This window comes from Amblyomma mixtum, chromosome 6 (assembly GCF_055824585.1).
Source record: "Amblyomma mixtum isolate Tamu chromosome 6, ASM5582458v1, whole genome shotgun sequence".
In the NCBI taxonomy this organism is placed as follows: Eukaryota; Metazoa; Arthropoda; class Arachnida; order Ixodida; family Ixodidae; genus Amblyomma; species Amblyomma mixtum.
The window spans coordinates 77,528,814-77,549,079 of NC_143017.1; the positions used below are offsets into that span (position 1 = coordinate 77,528,814).

Below are 20,266 nucleotides of genomic sequence, written 5' to 3' on the forward strand. Positions count from 1 at the left end.
TATTACGGAAATTAAAAAAGTATTGCGTGAGGACATTACAACACCCACCTGTATATTTTCAGGAGCCTTGACAAGCTCCTTTTCGTTATATCGTGACGTATATTGTCAATACAATTAAATATTTAATGCTAACAAGTAAGACGCGGAAAGGCAGCCGTTCTTGAAGTAAGGGCGCCGCAAACTGTACTACATCGAATGAATACGCTGTCCCTTAAAGGAATCGCTCGACACAGTTCCATTCCATCTTTCGATCGTTACTGTCCAACGCGCTGAAATCAGACACATTTCATCAACGCTTCTACATTTCTCTTTAAAACGTCCTGAAAATAAAGGGGGGGAAGGACGGGTGTGAGAATTCAAGGAAGCGCCCATCGCTTAGAAACACCTCAGAATAGTCTCAAAGAGCATGGTCCTCTGTGCGATTAACATCTCCCATTTATACCTTTGCAGTTTGTATTCACGTGAATAAGTTCACCGACGCAACAATCAGAAAGGCAGTATTTTTTCGTTCCTACCCTTGCACCTGTTGCTTCGGAGCCGATGACACGCTGATGTCGAGCATATCAGTTTTCTAAACACGAACACACGCAAAAAAGACGTTATGCTATGCAACATTATAATTATTATTTGAGAATTGTACCACATACTATTCGGTGGGAGATGCGGCGCGTATACAGTCAAGCAGTTAGATTTCGGTTCTTTTTTCACGAAAACAATAAGGTTTTTAGAGGGTATGCGAAGAATTCACGCTTATAAACCAGTTACGTTCTGTGGTCTTGGATCAGATCAAGCTCCACACGGAAAGAGTGCGAGCGATAAAGATACGACCGTGAAATGGGTTTCTGTTTCACGTTTTACCGTTTTACCACGAGACGGCGGAAAATCATTCGGGCTGCAAACAACCCTGTGCGTGGCTGCATTGGTGGTGTCGGCGTTTTTTTCGCGGATTACGTTTTCTTCAAAATCCAGCTGCATCGTCCGCTTACGGTAAGTCTATACGTTTATATTTTATTCATTTGGTCTCCTAAACCACTCTAAGCAGAGCTGTGTGTGCAGAACAGATTATGTGCGCAGTGACAAACGTCCTATCTTCGTTTCTAAGGCGGAAGCCATCGGGTTCTCGACTAATGCCGCTTATCTCTGTGCCGCTGTCTTTACTAACGCGCGGAAAGGCAGTCTGTGCGATGCCCTTGATGATAAGCCGCTCCTCGCGAGCTGTCTACTAGAGTTTTCGTGTTTCAAGGTAGACGTGCGGCCAGAAATGTCGTTTAGCCTGTGAATGACGGCCGAAATGGAACTGTGCGGTAGTTAGCGCCGTGTGAGCTCAATTTACTTTGAACCTCCGAAAACGTACTTACATACACTCTCGTTCTGTGGTGGATTACATTTATTTTCTAATCTTTGTGTTATCGCCTGTCTGGACCTTGGAGTGCTGTTCTTTTTTAGGTGTGCATTTCCTTCCTACGTATGGACGCTCGCTCGGTGCGCGTCGTGGGCGCCGACGTTTCAGCAAAGGTGTCTTGTAACGCTACAGATTGGAGCGCGAGACGTTTGTCAAAGTTGTAGTTAAGCAGCGCTGAAGGAATGCTTTTAGTGTGATGGTATAAAATTCATTGCCCGCGCGACTGGCCGGCGTGCTCAAACACCGCGAAGAACCCACGAGCTCCATCCCGTCTCCCCGTCGTTGCACACGTACGGATTCCTCCATGTCTGTCATCAGAGCCGTTGGCCGCCCCCGCTCGCCTGCGGGCACTTCATTTTGAAAGCTGGGTAAAGGTCGGCTCGACAAGAGGTGGCTTACATTTCTTTCCGAGTGGTTCGTTCATGATCCCGCTCACGCGTGCACAGATTTCTCTAATACCATTTGCGCGAGAGGCAAAGTATGTGTTTCTGATTTCAGACTGCTAACTTACGAAAGCGCCGATGTAATTCGCCGCTTATTTGCGCCTAAAATTAAATTAAGCTCTCGTGTTATTATAGCTGCACCTGTTGAAAGCGTTAATTGTTTCATTTAAATACTTCCTACTTTGAGCGCGTTCAATGCTTTCGTTGATTTTTCTAGCAGCGTTGGGTTAGGCTACCTCCATGTAAGAAACACACCTCTTTGCGGCGCTGTTGGGGCTGCACTTGAAGGAAAAACTAATTGAATTTCAGACGGTATTTTATCGTGACAGTAATTTGTTGTCTTAAACTCGCGACTGCTTTTGAAACGGCGCAGCTGCAGCCTCTGTGTGCAGTATGGGTTTTCTGAATAATGAGCGCGGCATGGAAGCGCTGCAACCCGCTTGTTTCTAAGAGCACGCGCAGATGTATGAGTATGCTGTTCCATCTTTGTGCTTCAAGTTATAGGCGCAAATCTGTGGTGAACTGGTCGCTTCTGCCTGCCGGTTTTGTATAGCTTGTGCCCGTTTGAGTATCGGCTTACGTACACCCGGCCAAATCTTTAACTGGCTCTGGTGTTGCATCGATAAATGAACCTTGTAAAAAAGGTGCCTTTTGGCTACACTGCTGGCATATTCATGTTGTAATTTGACACGTGAGATGGCATTTCATAGTTTCTTTTTGTTAATATAACGTTTGAGTGGAGTACTTGCGTGTTTCGATCAAAGTTATCAGAAATATTCATCGTCTGCTGCTACGAACAGCCGAAACAAGCGGAATACGCACCAATGGTTCTGGTGGCGCATTTGCACTTACTCTAGGTAAACGACTTGTCCGCCATGAAAGGAGTGGTAGTTTACCCAGAGGATGAGGCCATATGGACCAGATTCATTGCTGCGTCTGCCGCTTGTTTCAGCTGTTGTAGTGGCAGACGAATATTTCTGATAACGTTGATCTAAACACGCAAGTGCTGCACTCAAACATTATATGGACAAAAAGGAACCACGAAATGACATTTCACTCGTCAAATTACAGCATGAATATGCTAGCAGTGTAGCTAAAAGGCACCTTTTTTACAAGGTGCATTTAGCGATGCAACACCAGAGCCAGTTAAAAATTTGGCCGGGTATACCAGGCTTCACGCAGGGTATTTTGAAGCGCTTCTTCTATAGCGGTTATAAGAATAAATGCTGCAATGTTCTTCTTTTTGGATCCCTGTGTAAGGTGCGCTGAATCTGTATTTTATGGAGGTGGCATTCTTAACACCTCCTTGCGAGTCAATGCAGATATGTGGCACAATTGTTCAATGTCTTCTGTTACAAATAATGTATAAGGATTGCCATACAGAAATCAGTATCAGTACTGGATTCAGAGTAGAGTGCTCCAGGGATTACGGGTCTTTGTTACAATGTTTTCTGAAGACACTTATAATCTGTCTTATAACTGAAATGATTATAAGTGAAATGATTGCGCCGGCGTGATAGCTCAGTGGCTATCATGTTCGTCTGGCGACCTGAAAGATGCAGGTTCGATTCCGGCCTATGCGGTCGCATTTTAATAGAGGCAAAATGCTAAAGGCCTGTGTACTCTGCAGAGTTGGCCGAAATTATTCCGCAGCCTTTCACTTCAGCGTCTTGTAGCCTGTATCGCCTTGGGTCTTTGAACCCCATAAAACCAAACCAAAAGATCAAGATTGCCTTTCTAGAATGGCATAGCCAGGATATGCCTTTCATTGTAAAGCACATGTGTAGAGATGGTATGGGAATTTTTTGTGGGTTCCTCTGTTATTTTTTTCCTTTGTGCTGTACAGGTGAACATGCCCGGATGATTGACTGCAGACAACAGGCCGCAAGAATGCTTCTGAGGAAACTAGCGGGACTGTTACTTTCAACATTTATGTTATTGTGCATTCTTATGGTCCATGTATTGCATATTCCCGGCCTGGATAGCTTGGAAATAAAACTAAATTTGTAAGTATATTGATTGTCATTTGTGAACTCTGGTGACTTTTTTCAGTGGTTGTAGACTGTCTATAGGCAGTTTATAGATAATGGTCTACTCATAGTTTAGTAGACAGAGGTCTATAGACTGTCTATAGACAAAGGTCTACAGCACTGCCAGGCCACACACCTATGGAATGTCTATAGACAGTCTATAGACATATGTCTACTGGACCAGTAGACTTTTGTCTGTAGACTGTCTATAGACAGTAATCTACAGGAAGTCCATAGCCATAAGTCTATAGGTCGTCTATAGTCCGTCTATAGACAAGTGTCTATAGACGGTCTATAGACAACTCTATAGGAAATGTATGACCGTAAGTCTATAGATCGTCTATACACTGTCTATAGACATGTGTCTATAGACTTCCTATAGACCTATAGACTTTCAGTAGACATTTGTCTATAGACTGTCTATAGACAAAAGTCTACTAAAAGTGTATGGCCATAAATCTATAGACTGTCTATAGACCAGTCTAAAGGATTTGTCTATAGACAGTCTATAGACTTCATAGACTAAAGTCTATAGACAGTCTATGGACTTTCTATAGAAATTTTTATAAGGGTTGAAGAAAGCGCCTCAACAACCGGGGCATCGAGGGCTCCGGCATGGTTATCGACGAAGGTAGAATTCAACTTTCTCTCAAGATCGATATTGCACGAGAGAGGGATTCATGCGACGTGGTGGCGTGCGAGGGAGTGAGTCTTCTGCTTCCAGCCATCCCTCGCTTCTTCCGTCTTCCAGGGCGCGAAGAATACGCACCGCACTTTTTCTTCTCAACTCGCCCCAATGCCACCACGCTGGCGGACTAATCCCGCGGCCAGCGCGTGAGTCACGATGTTTCTGCCAGCGATCCATCGGTTCCGCCTCCCAATCTTCCTTTACAACGTCCTCGGAAATAACGCGCGGCGCCTGCTGGAGGTGGGGGAGAACCTTGCAAGGAAAAACGGTGCAAACAGCTTGCGCCATTACTTTTCCCGGCGCCCCTTCACCCAGTTAGCGAGCGTGGTCCGGGGCGGGTCCGCATTGCCCCAGAGTGCGCTCCACAGCTCTTTCTTGCGCCTGTGAACCCCAGGTCTGGCCGCGGCGCGGTTTTCGCTGAGACGAGCTCGGGGCGTGGCGACTGTGGGGCCATCACTCTGCTGGGCAGTTAGCAGGTCGAAAAGAAAAAAGGGGGGCACGCGTTATTCTCGTGTGAAGAAGGGTGCCTCGCCTGGGCGGGATGTTCTCTTCCTTCAGGGCTGGAGAAAGCGTGGACTTGGAAGTGAAAATAGAGACGGCTGTGGTTTGTGCAGAGTGCCATCCCTCCCTCCCGCCCCCCCCCCTTCCCGAGAAAAAAAAAAAAGAAAACAACAACAGAGAAAATGAAATACAGGACACGTCGTAGCAATGGGTGCATGCTGAATCTTGAAGACCTACATTTGCACCAGCGACTGCCATGTATTTGCAATGAGGTTCAAAGGCTTGTTGATGCTTTCTGCACCAGAGAGGAAATAAGCAAACAATACGAACCTGAAGGTATACTCCCCATCGATAGGGAGGAGGTGGTGGGATTGCTTATTTGGTTGTTCTTACTGCTGATTCATGGTATAAGAGGTAACGAAAAACGGGACAAGGGCCAGAGAAAGACGCACACAACACAGGCGCGCACACAGCTACCGACTCGCTCAAGTTTCTACCATTCTTACTGCTGGTTTTATCTCTGCTAGTTAGAATTCGTTAACGTGCGTAACTATGTTAATTAAGTGTACACGCTACTTACTCTACGCGAAAAAATGTCAGCGAGGGGTCCAAGTTATGACGCAAGACAAACGCTTCGCTAGGGAAGTCACTGGCAAAGAGGATGCATAATGGATGAGTCTTGACGAGGAAAGTAAAACGAATCCCACGCTCTCGTCGTAAAGATCCTGGAAGTTACCCAACAGAGCCATTAAAGCCACTTTACTGACGCAAGTGGGCAGAACGTGCAGGGCTCTCTTCCGCATGATTTAGCTGCTTACCATTTTACTATAAGACGGAGTGCTCCACGTAATGTGCCGACAAGAACTTGAGAATCATTTTTGCATTTAATGGGTCTTTACAGTAAGCGGTGCTAAACGGAAATGTTGTAATTTAATGCTATTTTCTACTAGGAACTAAATTCTTTGTTTTAAGCGTTCGTTTGAGTTTCTAACCGCCTCAGAGACGAAAAACATCAATAGCATTGAGTTATCGAAAAAGTCTTCCCGATAACGGCACCTGTGAGCCTGATTCACACACGTTGCAGGATCGGTAATTTGGAGCAACACATTTCGTGACAATGAACCTGCGGCATAATGTACCTTTTCGCTGGGTGTCTTTTTGATTACTCGGTTTTTTTTTTCGGTAATCACAGATTATGCCAGCATTTCCTGAAAAATCTACTTTTTTTTTTTGTCGGGCGCATTCTATATTTTGCTTCTGTACTTTTCAATGAATTGCACTGCTCGGCCTTTATGCCTTTAAAATGGCTGATATTTATATAAACTGTCTTACAACAACTGATCCTAAATCCAGTCTTTGTGTTTGATGCGCGCATCACGTTATCTTTTCGTGCCTTTGCGTCCATAATGTTCTGTTGGCACTGGTACTGTATCAGATGTTTCGGTTCATCAGTCCAGTTTTTAATGCCTTTCGTGCCCTTGTGTCCAATTTGTTTTGTTGGTACTCGTACTTTATCAAATGCTTCTATTCATCAGTTCAGTTTTTAATGACTTCCTAATGTTACTAAGCTCCTTACAATAGAGCGTTGCTCTCAAATAATAAATAAATGAATCTTCCAAGCACTTCAACGATTCTTAGTTGCATGTTGCATACTTAACTAAACTATCACATGCTTCAGCTATTAAGGTTTCAAAAATTTAGTCAAAATTTTTGTTGCTTCAAACTAAGCGGATTAAAGAAAATTCACGAATAGCTTTTTAATGTCAGGGCACCAGAGATAAGTTTCATGAAGATACTTTAGCTTCGAAAAAGCTAACTACAGAAATCTAAATTTTTCTCAGCAGTAGCGTTTGTGCGATTTCCGGGGTGGTAAAAAGGCGCTAAGCCTGATATTTATGTGTTAGAGATGCATGTTTTGACCATCCTGCTGCACTCGCGGCGCTCCACTATTAGTTGCTACAACAGTTCCACCATGTTTGCGCAGACAGCCGCTATGAGCGCGAGCGACCGTCCGGTGCCCTGCGCTTCTCGGAATTTTTTGCGTGGAAGTTTCAGTGGGTGGAAAAAAAAATCACAGCCAGACTGCACCCAGCTGAAAAAAAAGATGTGTGATTTTGCTTTCTTTCTTTTTGGTATTTTCCCGCTTTCCAGTTGAAGACTTTTTCAATATATAAATTAATATGATATAGAATTATTTAACGAATTAATCAGGTCTCTGAAATTCAGCATACCCCATCTTGTTCCCAGTGACCGATAATATTACTGTTCAAGCTTTATCTCGATGGGTGTGTACTAGTTGTCGCGTGACTTTTACCTCAGCGTTGCTTGGGACTTATATAGCAAATGTCAGCCCAGATATTGTTTATAGTGGATCGCACGAACGAATTAACGGCACGATGGAAATGAAAGTTGAAGCTTCCACTGCTAGCAGCTGAAGCTTAGTGCACATTGTAAAGTGCAACATTTCATACTGAAATCTCAGGTGTCCTCATGACGTGCGTGAAGGGAAGCACACATATCCCTACGACTCCTTGAGAAATGCTTTTCGGGCTGTCGGGCAGTCGTTCGCATACCTGTCTAGAGTGCTGGAACGCCGTGCTCCGCTATGCTCTACTAGAGTTACTGTATATGCAGTAACTCTATGCTCTACATGGCGTGAGCGACCTCTAGCGGGGGCGCCTGGTTGCAGATAGAGCACCTCTGAGCATGGTCTGAGCATCAGACATGCGCTACCTCGAAACCGGCGTTCCCGCTAGACGTGATGATGATGATGAGGACAAATTTTTTATTGTGCCAGGGCATCTGCGGCAAAAAAGCGCCATGGCACAACGTTTTTTCTTCTACTCATGGTTTGGTCAAAGACCAATTTCCCTAGCAATTCGCCCTAAATTAGCCGAGCACAAGATGTTGTATCACACGTGGGTACCCGGCGGAAAATGGGGATCGAACCCCGCACCTCCCGCATGAGAGGCGGATGCTCAAACCCCGCTAGACGTCGCCTGAGCGCCGCAATGCAGAGGAGCACGGTGTTTGAGTGCTCTAGACAGGTGTGTGGACGACTGTACGAGCCCGTAAAACAACCACATACACCATTAGCCAGGCAAAAAAAAAAAAAAGGCTGCAGCTTTATGCAGCGCAAGGCTACGACTCAAGCTGAGTGTTTGCTTTCTTGCAAACACTTCTAGAGATTGCAAGTGGTGGACGCTGTGCACTTCAGTTGACTCGCTTTGACCCGCGATAATAGAAGGAGGCGTACAAAGTGTGTCGTGAAGGGCTTGCCGTAATGCGAAGCAGCTCTCGCGTTTGGATGCCCGCAGGGTTGGAAACGAAAAACCTAATCCGAGGAGAGAGCCCCAACGTCGGCGACCATGGGGCCTGTCGGCACAATCGCTATACAATAGCAGCAACAACGGTGTTGTTGAAGGCACGTGCGGGCGGTTTGTCCCCCCCCCCCCCCCCCCCCCCCCGAACGATACGAATGGTGGCAATCCGGCGTTGAAGCCCCAGCGGCAGGCGCCGACTGAGTGGCGGGCTTTTGTTTTCGGGGCGCCCGCGAAAGGCTCATTTCTCGCCGCCCGCGCTGGACAGGCGTGTATTTATGCCCCCTCCGGCCCCGTACAGTGTCCCTTATTGTGGCTCTGTAGGGCGTAGGTCTCGCGCGTTTTCCCCATTTCATTAATGGTCGGCCATAAATCTTCGCGCTTTTTCCTTCCTTGCGCAACGAAATTGGCAGCACTTCTTGTTCGTTTCCCGAGCGTTTCGATCGTGAGGGGTGGTGAGCTGACGGGGTCTGCTTCCCTTGATGACCACGTTCTCGCCCGCCTATGCTCTTCATTTCGCTGTTGTCTTTCATCACTTGGCGTTCATGCGCGTGCTTCTGTCCCAGAGTATAGTAAATGACGAATGACTCTCCATCCTGTCTCGCTGAAGTTAAGGAGCGTTGTGAAAGCCGCAGCTGGATACAGCAATTGAGATACTTCACCGAGATACTGGTAATACTGGTCGCTCGTTACGACGCGTCCGGATTACCTGGCTTCTGCGCATTCATCATTCTGGCTATTTCCAATCACGGCAGAAGAGGTGCAATAGGTAAAGCACCTTCCAATCACATTTAGTTCTCCGGGGTACGAAACTCGGCGTATTGCTCTCATTCGGCGATTAAAAGTGTGCTACACCAGGCCGTATGGTTCATGACTTGCGTCATTATTACTGTTTTCGACAGTGAAGTCCTGATGTTAGAGACCCGGACATTGAGAATACGGTGACGCACATCTGTGATTCTTGGTCATGGTAGAAGACGTTTGCCGGTACGCGGGATCCGAACAGGAAACATCTCAGCAGGAGGCCCTGACATGACGTGTGGCGATTGGAGCATAAAAAGCAATTCACAGGGACACGGGGCCTTTTCTGGCGCGAGACCCGGATGGAGGTCACCGGCAAAGATATCTGCGCTGGGGAACCTGGCTTACATGAAAGTGAAGGAATTAATGAAATTAATAAGATACTAGGTAGAGGGAGGGATAGAGTTTTTATTAAGGTAGAGCACTCACAACCAGTGGTATTGTCTCTTAGCCGTAATAGCCGTGACCGTAGCCTCCGTATCCACCGTGGCCGTACCCGCCGTGACCGTATCCGTGCGCATAGATGATTTTCTTGAATCCATATCCGTGGCCATGGCCTCCATAGCCGTGGCCATAGCCTCCGTAGCCGTGTCCATAACCGCCGTACCCGTGGCCGTAACCCCCGTAGCCTCCGTATCCGCGGCCGTAGCCGCCATAGCCGCCGTATCCACCGTATCCGCCGTATCCTCCGTAGCCACCGTAACCTCCATAGCCGCCATAGCCACCGTAGTGTCCGAGACCATAGCCGTAGCCGGCATAGGTGACAGCAACTGCCATGCACAGAACGGTGAGAGCAAGCTGCGGAAAAAAAGGCAGTGTTACACGAAGAAAAAGTCCTCCATGCGCCGAATGGGAATGTTCTGCATGAGTATTCACACTCGCGACAGAAATATTGGCACTCGTCGGTGGCAACGCATTTTTTTTTTCATCGGCTGAAAAGGTCCAGCATCATGGAGGTCGGCCTTGATCGACTAGCTGAATTAGTCTTTCATTATTTTTTAGACTTTCTCTTTTTAGCCGACGTTTATCTCGCGTCCAACGACTCTTCGAGATTTTTAGCAAACTGCTTTTTTGTGTTTTCCTGTAAAACTGACTCTTAGAGTAACACGTACAACTCAGTACTGGGTAAGACTTGCTAGAGTTAGCAGAAGCAACATCAACGTGAGAAGTACCTACTTCTCTAACTTCTTGTGTGATCTGGATCGTTGAGCGTAGAATGACTTTCGTGAGAATGGTAACAAAATATTGGAATGAGAAAAATTTCACCAGCATTCTAGAATATAGCGAGAAGGCAATTTTACTTTGTCGTGATGAACTCATTCCTTAGCAGTTGTGAAGTTGCTATGAAAGAGAAGTTCCTGAGCCATTTTACTTTGATAGATTTCGGAGTGCTGTAAAAATAGCTGTGGCGCTTTCTGTAGGCCTAGTTTTCCTGAAGCACTTACAAACGTGATTCCTAGTTCCTGCATTGCATCTGTGTCTTTGAAGCGCAAACACTCATAACAGATAATGCCTGTGCCTTGTCCTTCTCGCATATTAAGCACTAAGACGATTTCAGCAGATTGCAACCTATGCAGATTGCAATTATTGGAGTGGATCCTTCCGGAAGGGAAAGTCCTAATCAGGTCCCTCGTGGATGCGACTGGGCTGTGACTTAACAAAGAGGAAACGGCTTCTTACCACGGCCTTCATGTTGGTCGTCGTACGGCGAGTTCTCCTCGTGTGCGGACTCGAGGGAAGTGGACACAGCGGGTGCCGGGGATCACTGGAAGTCCGCTTTTATACCAGAACTTCGCCTTTAGATTTTTACCTGGCCTCTCGTGGGCCGGGCCAATATCCGGAAACTATTTTCATTTATTTTGGCAGCCCGCAAAAGCGGCTGTAAGCGACCGACCGGTCGTGTTCCACTGGCTGGGCTCATTGTCAAGAATTGACGGTAACCTTGCTCGGGTGTTTCTCCTTCGTTTCTCGGCACGTGGCCCGCCCCGTGAAAGCTCGCTCAAGCATTTCACCCGATACCCCGCGCGGCTGACTGTCAGTGTTTTAGGGGCCCGGCGGCCTTTCAAGGTGGCCCGTAAATATAGGCCATTGTTGCTCACGTCTCAAGCCATCCTGAGGAATGTGGCCAGAATCGATTCGACGTTTCTCCCTTGGCAGGCATCGAGCGGAGCTCTTGCTGTCTCACCGGCGAGCGATCTGACACGGGTTTGATGAACAATGACGCCCTTTGTTTCCGGTTACTAACCCTCTATGCAGGCAAGATATGCTTGCCTTGAATTCGATGGGCGGTGCCTTTGGCTCTTTCGGTAGGGAAATTGCGCGTGAGCCCCTTCCCTTGCCCGTCTATTGGGTCTGCTTATATTGCTACGCATCAGCATACCGTCGCACAAGCTCAGGTTGAAACTCCTTCCTTAGCGGAAGCCAGCTTCCTAAACGAAGATGACAACAGCGCTGCCAAGAAAGACCATACCACATTTGGGTCGCGTGACATCTGAGGCTTGGAGGGGCAGGCAGACGTAACAGAATTACACGGTGTTCACCGACCATTTCATGAGGCAGTCGAAAACATCAGGCATGCTGGATTGACAGTGCTGCGGCCACGTTTCGTATTGACTTTTTTAGCAAGGTTTGAAGCATTCACGTAAACAATACATAAGGAACACCGCTAACGATAGCAAAATGCTATTACAACCGTAATTATGAGTTGTATAGGCTACTACTTCCGTTACATAAATTTTGCATATATTTAGCACAGGTGAGGTGCTTTAGTTGGCAAAGAAGTTAAAGAAATTTGACCGCAATTGAAGGCAGTATGGCGATAACGGGGTTTGTTGAATGGAACTGTAGACAGCATCTTTAAAATATTCGGGAATATTTTGTAGTTCAAACGGCGTTGAAAGGGTAGCTTTAGATAATGTGATATTGCATATATGTGCCAGATATAGATGGGATACTGGACAAAGAACTGTCTTGATTCGGTATAAGTATTAAAAAAAACCTCATATTCCGTACTGGTTTTTAAGAATACCGACTACGTAGGCAGTCGCTTTCTACTTTTGTAAGACAAAGCCCTAGACAGTGTGCTCGGGCACCCAAAAAGCACAAACTAAAGAGCTCAGGTCCGCTTCCGGCACAACTAAAAGTTTTTGTGTATCTTTGAGGAGGCGAATCGACCGGTCAAGCTTTCTGTTTTGACTCACGAGCCCTCAACTACGGCGTCCCTCATAGCCTAATACCCCTGTCACACTAGCATTAGGACATCATGTCATTAATCGCCTGCTACACGGGAACATGTAATGTCGTTAAGTTCGAATGACATTGACCATCGAATGAGTTAAGGGAAGTCATTCGCATTCGATCTCGAACCAAATGCGCACTCTGGACACCAGATACGCAGCAGAAACAAGCCACGCGGAAAAATAATGTACGCACTGTCAAACTGAGAAATTCTATTCATTTAGTTCTGCTAAAAAAAGGTAATGTTGGTGTGAATCTGCTCACACTAGAGGCTGCCGTGGATAGCTATTACTCTCGGCCTCAGCAGCAGCCAACAGCAGCGGCCGAGCGTGAAGCAGGGCCTTTCCCGCGATCGTCGTTCATTTTGGGTTGCGTGTTTCTTGCTGGTTGGCGTGCCACGTTCGTTAAGCTCAAAAATACTTAAAGACGTAACTGAGCAGTTCACCTTTTGTAAGTCATTTTCATGCTCCGCGTGTGTCCGCGCGCCGCCATGCCAGCCATTTTGTTTGTTTACATTCATCCATGCATTCATCGAATTTGTGGTTGACTTGGTACTTGGCTTGGCTTTTTATGGCGAAAGTGCAGAATGGCCTGAAATAACATTTTAAGCTTATAATACTGCACACAAATGCTCTCACCCGCTTTTGAAACATTGCACAATAATTTCAACCATATTTTATGCGCACTGATGTCTTTCAGTTGTACTATTTTATTTTTCACTGTTCCAATGCCATCATTTTCTAATGACTATTTTTTTCCGTGTAGCTCCCAAAGAGACTGCATTCGATGCATCGAATGCCAGTAGGTTTGGATTACATTGAATTTGCAAGTGTGAAAGGGCATAAGTCGCTTTGGAACGTTAAACCCCCACAAACCTAAGCCTAACTGTGGTGTACCTAACCGCTTAACGTGGTGATTTGACACGTAAAACTCCACCACTCAGTCAATCGGCCGAAACAGGTATGACCATCCACTCCCGGTACAACGTGCGCAGCCTAAACGGAACGTGGCCAGCCGATCTCTGAGTCGGGTTGTGTATAAACAGTTTAGGTGTACTACGAATGAATTTTAATTAATCGCTCCTACCTTAAGAGACATGTTTTAGTACATATATCCTGAAACGAAAGAAATCACTTTGTTGCATTTCCTTCTTTCCTACAGAGAACGGGTATTTCCTGCTTGGCTGCAGTTTATACAGTTGATACAGAAAGGGCTGGTAGATGTGTTTCATCGACAACATGATGCGAACACTGAAGGAGTGAGGGGGAGGGGGCGGAGGCTCAGTGTGCTTAGCCAATCTTTTTAATTAAAAGAGGACCTGTCTTCTTCTGATCTGCGCAAGCAGTAGAGATTGCATTGTTTGCCGGTAATAATCGCAAGTTCGCCTCCTCTGGTGGTACGCCTTTCCTTATTACTTAAAATTCACAGAAGAAAAAAAAAACAAAGACTAGTGGTCACAACGAAAGGTACTAACCACTATACGATCACGGCTGTGGCGGCCGCGTTTCGATGGAGGCGAAACGCTAAAAGCGCCCGTGTGCTGTGCGATGTCAGTGCACGGTGGTCCCCAGGTGGAGATACCCAGGTCGTCGAAATTATTGCGGAGCCCTCCACTACGGCATCTCTCATAGCCTGATTCACTTTGGGACGTTAAGCCTCACAAAAAAAAATGCCAAACACGGCGTTCTGTTTTGCTTTTTGGAAAAATTTCTCGACGGGCGTGTTTATATGGCTTTGAGAAATAAGCGCTCTGCGCCTCGCGGCACGACAGGCTACAGCTCATTCGTCGAGAAGCTTTTGTGTTGAGCTCAAAAGGTTAACGTGCTTAGGGAACACTGAGTAGACAGCTATGTCAACAAACAACTGCAATTATGTATTGATGAACAGAATTTGAGACAAAAACTGTACGGTTGATTTACTTATCTTCTTGGCTCTATACTCCGAGTTAATAAAAAAAAAGGGCCTGTTGGATTAAGGCAAATAATTAAAGGGGCACAGAAATACTATTCAATAATGTCGTTGTAGGCCTGATGGGTTCAACTTAGCTGCTTGACGAATAACCTGTGGCAAGAATTTTTGACTGTCGGACGTGCTAAAAAGGAGGCTGCGTAAAATCGATCAATAAATAAAAAAAAACCTGTGCACGAATACCTCAACGAAGATGCTTCAGTGGCTTTCAGTGCAGTGACGAGCGAGCAAGGAGTTTAGCTGAAGGACGGAACAGACTCTCAGCTAGATCACAATTATTTTTGTGCTCTAAACAAAAACTGTTCATATTAAAAGGCTTCCAGATATAAACTCCACTAAACCGCAGTACTATCGAATATTTTTACTTAGACCACCTCACTACGGTATTAACGGCTGAATATGACACAAAAAGCAATTTTTTCAATCTTTATAACTTTTTTTTGACATGATTTACATTGCTTGCGTTACAACATATTTTTATCGACTTCTATACTTTCTTCACAATCTAGAAAATAGTATAAATGTCTGCTCTGGAACATTCAAAACTTTTTAAAATCAAAGTTGCATGATTTTATACTTTTTTTACTTCTTCGTATTTAGGAAAAATAGAAGAAATTCTTTTAAGTCATTATACGTATAAAAGCACAATGTATTTTATTAATTTCGAAAAAATTCATGGCCCTGGGCGAAACGTTTTTTTCTGATTTTCGAAGAGCATGTTTTGCTATCTTTTGGCAACCTGCGATGCTGGACATTTCAGAATTTTTTTCCCCCTAAAACGAGCCCGGAGGATGTTTACCACTATAACATTAAATACCATGATTTTTCGAAAAGAAATCAAAGGTGGTGGAACGAAAAATTTGGATAATTTGGCATGCAATGACCGTATTGCACTCGGCTCTGAAATGCTTCCAATGAGTGGGACTTTAAATAATGCCGAAATTTGGCCGACTTCGTGATTCATCTTTGAAACTTTGCACCAGCATAAAAGACGAAGACATACAAAGCGGCACACCAGAAAACCGATTATGTCTGCGCGCCGAAAATGCTTGCGATGCATACATAATCCTACAAGTCACAACACACACGCTTATTTATTGTCTGCAAATTTAACTTCCAACCTAACCCTCCGCACCCAGTGTGCAGAGGCACGGAATTCGCGTGTATTTATCGGCGCGGTTCAGACAATGTACAGCGTGCACGTTTGAAAACTATGCTTGCAAAGTTCCCCGTTTCAGTACCGCCATCTATCGAGAGTGTCGCGAAATGTGCACAACCCGCCGTCTGGGCGACCTTCTTCCAGCTATATATTATACTCTTGCACTGCATGTGCCCAGGAATTAAAGGTATACCAGTGGGAGCATTGGAAGGATAGAAATGACGAACACTTAGAACATCTTTCTTAGCCCGATTTGTGTTGTGGGACAAGTGACAGCTTTTCGCCCATGTCTGTTCTCTCGTTCATGCAACCCTTGCCGTCACGTGATCCACCGCACCGGAAGGCTTAAGTGTTCGTGATCACTGTGGTGGCTCAGTAGTTAAGGCACTCCGCTACTGAGCAGAACACGCGCTCGAACCAAGCCGCGGCGGCCGCGGTTCTAACGGAGGCGAAATGCAAAAGGCGCCCTGGTGCTGTGCGATGTCATTGCACATTAATGATCCCCAGGGTGTCGAAGTTATTCCGGAGACCTCCACTACGGCACCTCTTTCTTCCTTTCTTCTTTCACTCCTTCCCTTATCCCTTCCCTTACGGGTCGGTTCCGGTGTCCACCGAGATATGTGACCCAATTACTGCGCCATTTCGTTTCCTCAAAAACCAATTTTAAAATTTGGATTGGAGGGCTGTAGACTAACTTCGACTACCTGGGGTTTCTTAAAGTGTCCTGACATCGCATAATACACGGGCGCCCTTATGCGTTAAGCTTTTATCGAAACGCGGCCGCCAGCAGTCACTATCACTCCCACTGTTTGGTAACTCTCGTTAAAAACGCGTGTTTTTAGTTGATTTGCTTATTAGCCCTCAGAATCGTACAGGCATTGCAGAGCTGAGTAGGTTACGGAAAGAAAATGTGTGAACATTATGATATTTTACGTTACAGTGAAGATGCTCCTATTCGCACAATGTTTTATAAGTTTCGGAAAAAGATATAATTATGCAAGGGAGATTAGTGGATAAAACACCTATCCTTGACACGTGGTACAATTTTATTGGAAAGATCAATCCAGTTTTTGAAAGTAGTGCGAAGAAATGCACGAGATGAAGAAATCGTAATACATGGTGAATGTCAAATTTGAGAAGGTGATGGACGGGAAGTGATGTGTATATGTGGTATTCGGATGAATTCATTATGCAAGGGGGAATGGTGACCTAACTTCTGGAGCGAAGTTTTGGCGAGAAGGTTTGCTCCGGGATACTAAATATGGAAGGCCGATGGTATTTTACGTCATCGTGGTACTTGCTCCCACATCATAGCTATAATGAAGCGAAGAGAGTTATACTGCAAAAGGTCACGTGATGTTATTTTTAAAATAAAAGTCATGGCAAGTGTCCCAGACTGATTTACAGAACTCAAGTTTAGAGCGAATTAGTGTTTTATAATGCAGTAATTTTAAGGAACTGGGGTCAAGTGGAAGTTTAAGACGCAAATACCTCAACATTTTGTCAACGTTGTCAGTTACATAATCCCCATGAAGCGTTCAAATTTAATCAGATTATAATGTGAATGCCTCAGTACTTATTAGAATTGACACTTTTTAGTACATTCTTTTTATTTATGGTATATACGGAAGAGAGTTTAGGGGTATGTGTTGCACGCATTACCTTGCACTCGTTATGGTTTTCTTCCATTAAGCAGTTACACTTGTTAACCGCAGTAATAAGATAGCGCTATAAGGTGTTAGTATTATTGGTACTGTTTATCTTACAGCAGATGACGCAACCATTGCCGGGTAAATGAGTATTAAATTCTTACTTAGCTGTTCTTTTAATATAGTATATCTAATATGTTTGCATCTGTGGCATTTATATTCAGGCCAATACCGAAATTTCTCATTGTGTTTTTGTTTCTGTTGTTTTTCTTTCAGACCAGTAATTAACTTTTCTGTAAGTGAGTATAAAATGCTCCGACATTTTTGAAACCTTTTCCTGATAGAGCCGGATACGCTTGTCGCTGTGAACCTCTTTGGTGCAACTTGACATTTCTTAAATGATCTGCGGCATTTTTTTTATTACTGTTTGTAATGTAAAACACTTTAACATTGCTTCAAATCAAGAGAAAGCAGTGTTTCTTAATTTGTTATGCAGGGGCAACGAGTTGGGGCGGAGGCTGTGATTTAGAGCAATAGATGTTTATTTGGAATTGGAGATAGGCGGATGCCGAAGTTGCGAGCTTCTTCGTGTGGGAAGCTCTTCAGGCGAAGCAACAGTAGGACCGTATGAGCGCCCTCGGTGGTGAGCGTTCTGCTGCGGCTCTTTCGCTCAACGCCACCAGTACCCAGGCCAGAATCCACCGAAGCCGAATCCGTTCCCGTAGCCGTATCCGAATCCGTACGGGAATCCGTATCCGAATCCGTAAGGCCATCCATAGCCGAAGCCTCCGCCATATAAGATGCCAGCTGAAGCGAGGGCTGAAAAAACGGCTAGAACTGCGAGGATCACCTGAAAATTAGTGACAACAGAAGGCAGGTGTTTTTACAGTTCGATCTTGGTTAGGGTCTTACTTTTTGTTCTTCGCTTCCGCCAAATTTTACAGTCTATGGACGTAAAAAAAAAAAGTCAACATGAAATGCAGGGACAATGTCAACATCCTAATTATCCAGCTTATGTTCTCCAATTAGCTTTGCCCTATGCCAGTTGTAGGCAACTTGTACCAGCAAATTTCCTAGTCTTAATTCAGCACCATACTCTCTTTCACTAATTGCTATGTTTTCTATCTATTTGAGTCCATGCACTCTGCTTCCTAAGAGACTATTGTTGCTGAGTTCTGCCACTCCAATGCTCTTCAATACAGCGTGAACACTAGGAGCCATTTGAACACGCATTGTGATGCATGGTTAAGACTACAGCTCCATCATTAAATACTTTATTTTACTGAAACAACTCAGTGACACGGACAAGCAATGAAGCACTCAGAAAGGGCGATGTGTTGTGATGTTTCGATGCCACACCAACTTGGCCAAGTGTCAATTTTATCGTGAACATGCACAGAGTTCCTAAATAGGGAATAGCGTTAAAACGGATTCGCTCTTATTATGTCTGCAGCAGAACTGCAGATGGAAAAAACAAAGTGAAAGCGTGAATACATTTCGTCAAAACTAAACAAGCTACCTGCTGTGCCCTCACAGCCCACGAAAGAGTGTCCAAGTGTGTCCTTCATGGACAGACTCAGTAAAGTGCCAAGACAGCTTTGCACGTTCACATCCTTTGGCGACGTTTGTTTTGCAGGACGCATAGTGAATACAACGAAACAGCTGTCCATGGCTTGCGTTTTCTCTCATTCTTATCCCGGTGTACCAGAGACACACAAAACTCGCCGAAACTGTTACGACCGCTTGGTGCATTACTTTAACGTCGTTTTTAGTTTCTTCGCATGGGTCGGTGACAAACACAACGAAAAGCGCCTACTGTATATAACGACCATGACCATAAAATATAACTCGCCCGATTAGTTAAATGAAGAGCACAAATAAAAACTCTGACGCTTACTGGTTAACTGTCCATCGTTTATTCTTCTGGATTACAAAAAAAAAATCACAGTACATATCCGGGCCCCTCTTGGTCACTGCCCCCGTGCTACAGAATATCACGTCTATCGAGCAAAGATGTCTGATCATCATACGAATCTTGTGGATGTGTCGTTTTTGCAATTAACTCCTCTCGCGATCGACGTGCAGGCACGCGACGCATGTTAGATATTAATGCTTCCAGGCTTCGCGTTCTCTTTAATGATTTAGATACGCTTTCCGTCTTCACATCAACGTCCTATATGATATATGCGAAAAAGAGATATAAAACACGACACTTACCAGCGATTTCATTCTGTACAATCCGTACTTCTGGTCAAGGGAGCAGCTTCTGGCTACAGCTGATCGGCGACGTCCCCTCTTTATATGAATGCCCCATCCTGCAGGAGCATCCTCCGCAGTCTGACTACTTAAGCACACAACAAAAAGAGAAAGCCAAGAATAAATACAAGTGAGCGGTTTCTACCCACTAGAGACCAGGTTAGCGTGTATTTTCGGAGGAGGTCCACGGGACCTTCGAGTTAACGCAGAGAAAAAGAAAAACGCTTCCCTCTTCGATGCTATCTGTCTCGAAAGCAGCGGCGCAGGCGAAATCACTGGCACGTTTTCGAAACTGTGTTTCGGAAGGCTGACCTCTGCGTTTTTTTCCCAATTCTGTCCGTGTGTTATGTAACTGTCTTCGTATGGTTCTGCGTCCCTTGACTCCGGAGGCCGGTGCGGATCGAGTTCATTGTCTTGAACAAACAACCTTGGAGTGGGAGTCACGGGAACGGGTGGAAGGCTTCTGATGTGGTCAGCACGCAGCAAATGTCTTTCCGTTTCAGGCCACTGGCTCCTAGCGGCGCTGTCTGTCCCTCTTCTCGTGCTGGGGTGCGTTTGCCTTTTGTATGTGTTGTTTTGAGCGAAAAGAATGAAAACAAGCACCGTAGGACTGGGCGTTTATGTGATTATCGCTTGCCGACTCACGTAATAGGTCAGGAACGGCTTTCTGTGCTCGTGACCCCCTACTCCGGAGCCTTTTAATTTATATCGCATTAGATGTGTATCAGCACAGTGGCAAATAATGTGAAAGGGAGTATGCCAGCTCATGCCGATTAGGGCCAGCTGTGCCAAGAAGGCTGTTTAGATATTCG

At 45.3% G+C, this 20,266-nt stretch overlaps 1 protein-coding gene and 1 long non-coding RNA gene across 2 annotated transcripts; one reads left to right on the top strand and one right to left on the bottom strand.

Moving 5' to 3' along the window:
- The first annotated feature begins 437 nt into the window (after positions 1–437).
- On the top strand, positions 438–3,858 carry LOC149339449 (uncharacterized). Its single transcript, XR_016283789.1, has 2 exons — positions 438–987; positions 3,692–3,858. It is a non-coding gene; the product is annotated as an uncharacterized LOC149339449 (long non-coding RNA).
- Positions 3,859–9,632: 5,774 nt separating this feature from the next.
- LOC149339450 (uncharacterized) lies at positions 9,633–10,877 on the bottom strand. Its single transcript, XM_089550922.1, has 2 exons — positions 10,866–10,877; positions 9,633–9,983 (listed from the first exon to the last, which is right to left on the bottom strand). The coding sequence occupies exons 1-2, from the start codon at positions 10,875–10,877 to the stop codon at positions 9,633–9,635; spliced, it is 363 nt and encodes a 120-aa protein (XP_089407048.1).
- Positions 10,878–20,266: the final 9,389 nt, after the last annotated feature.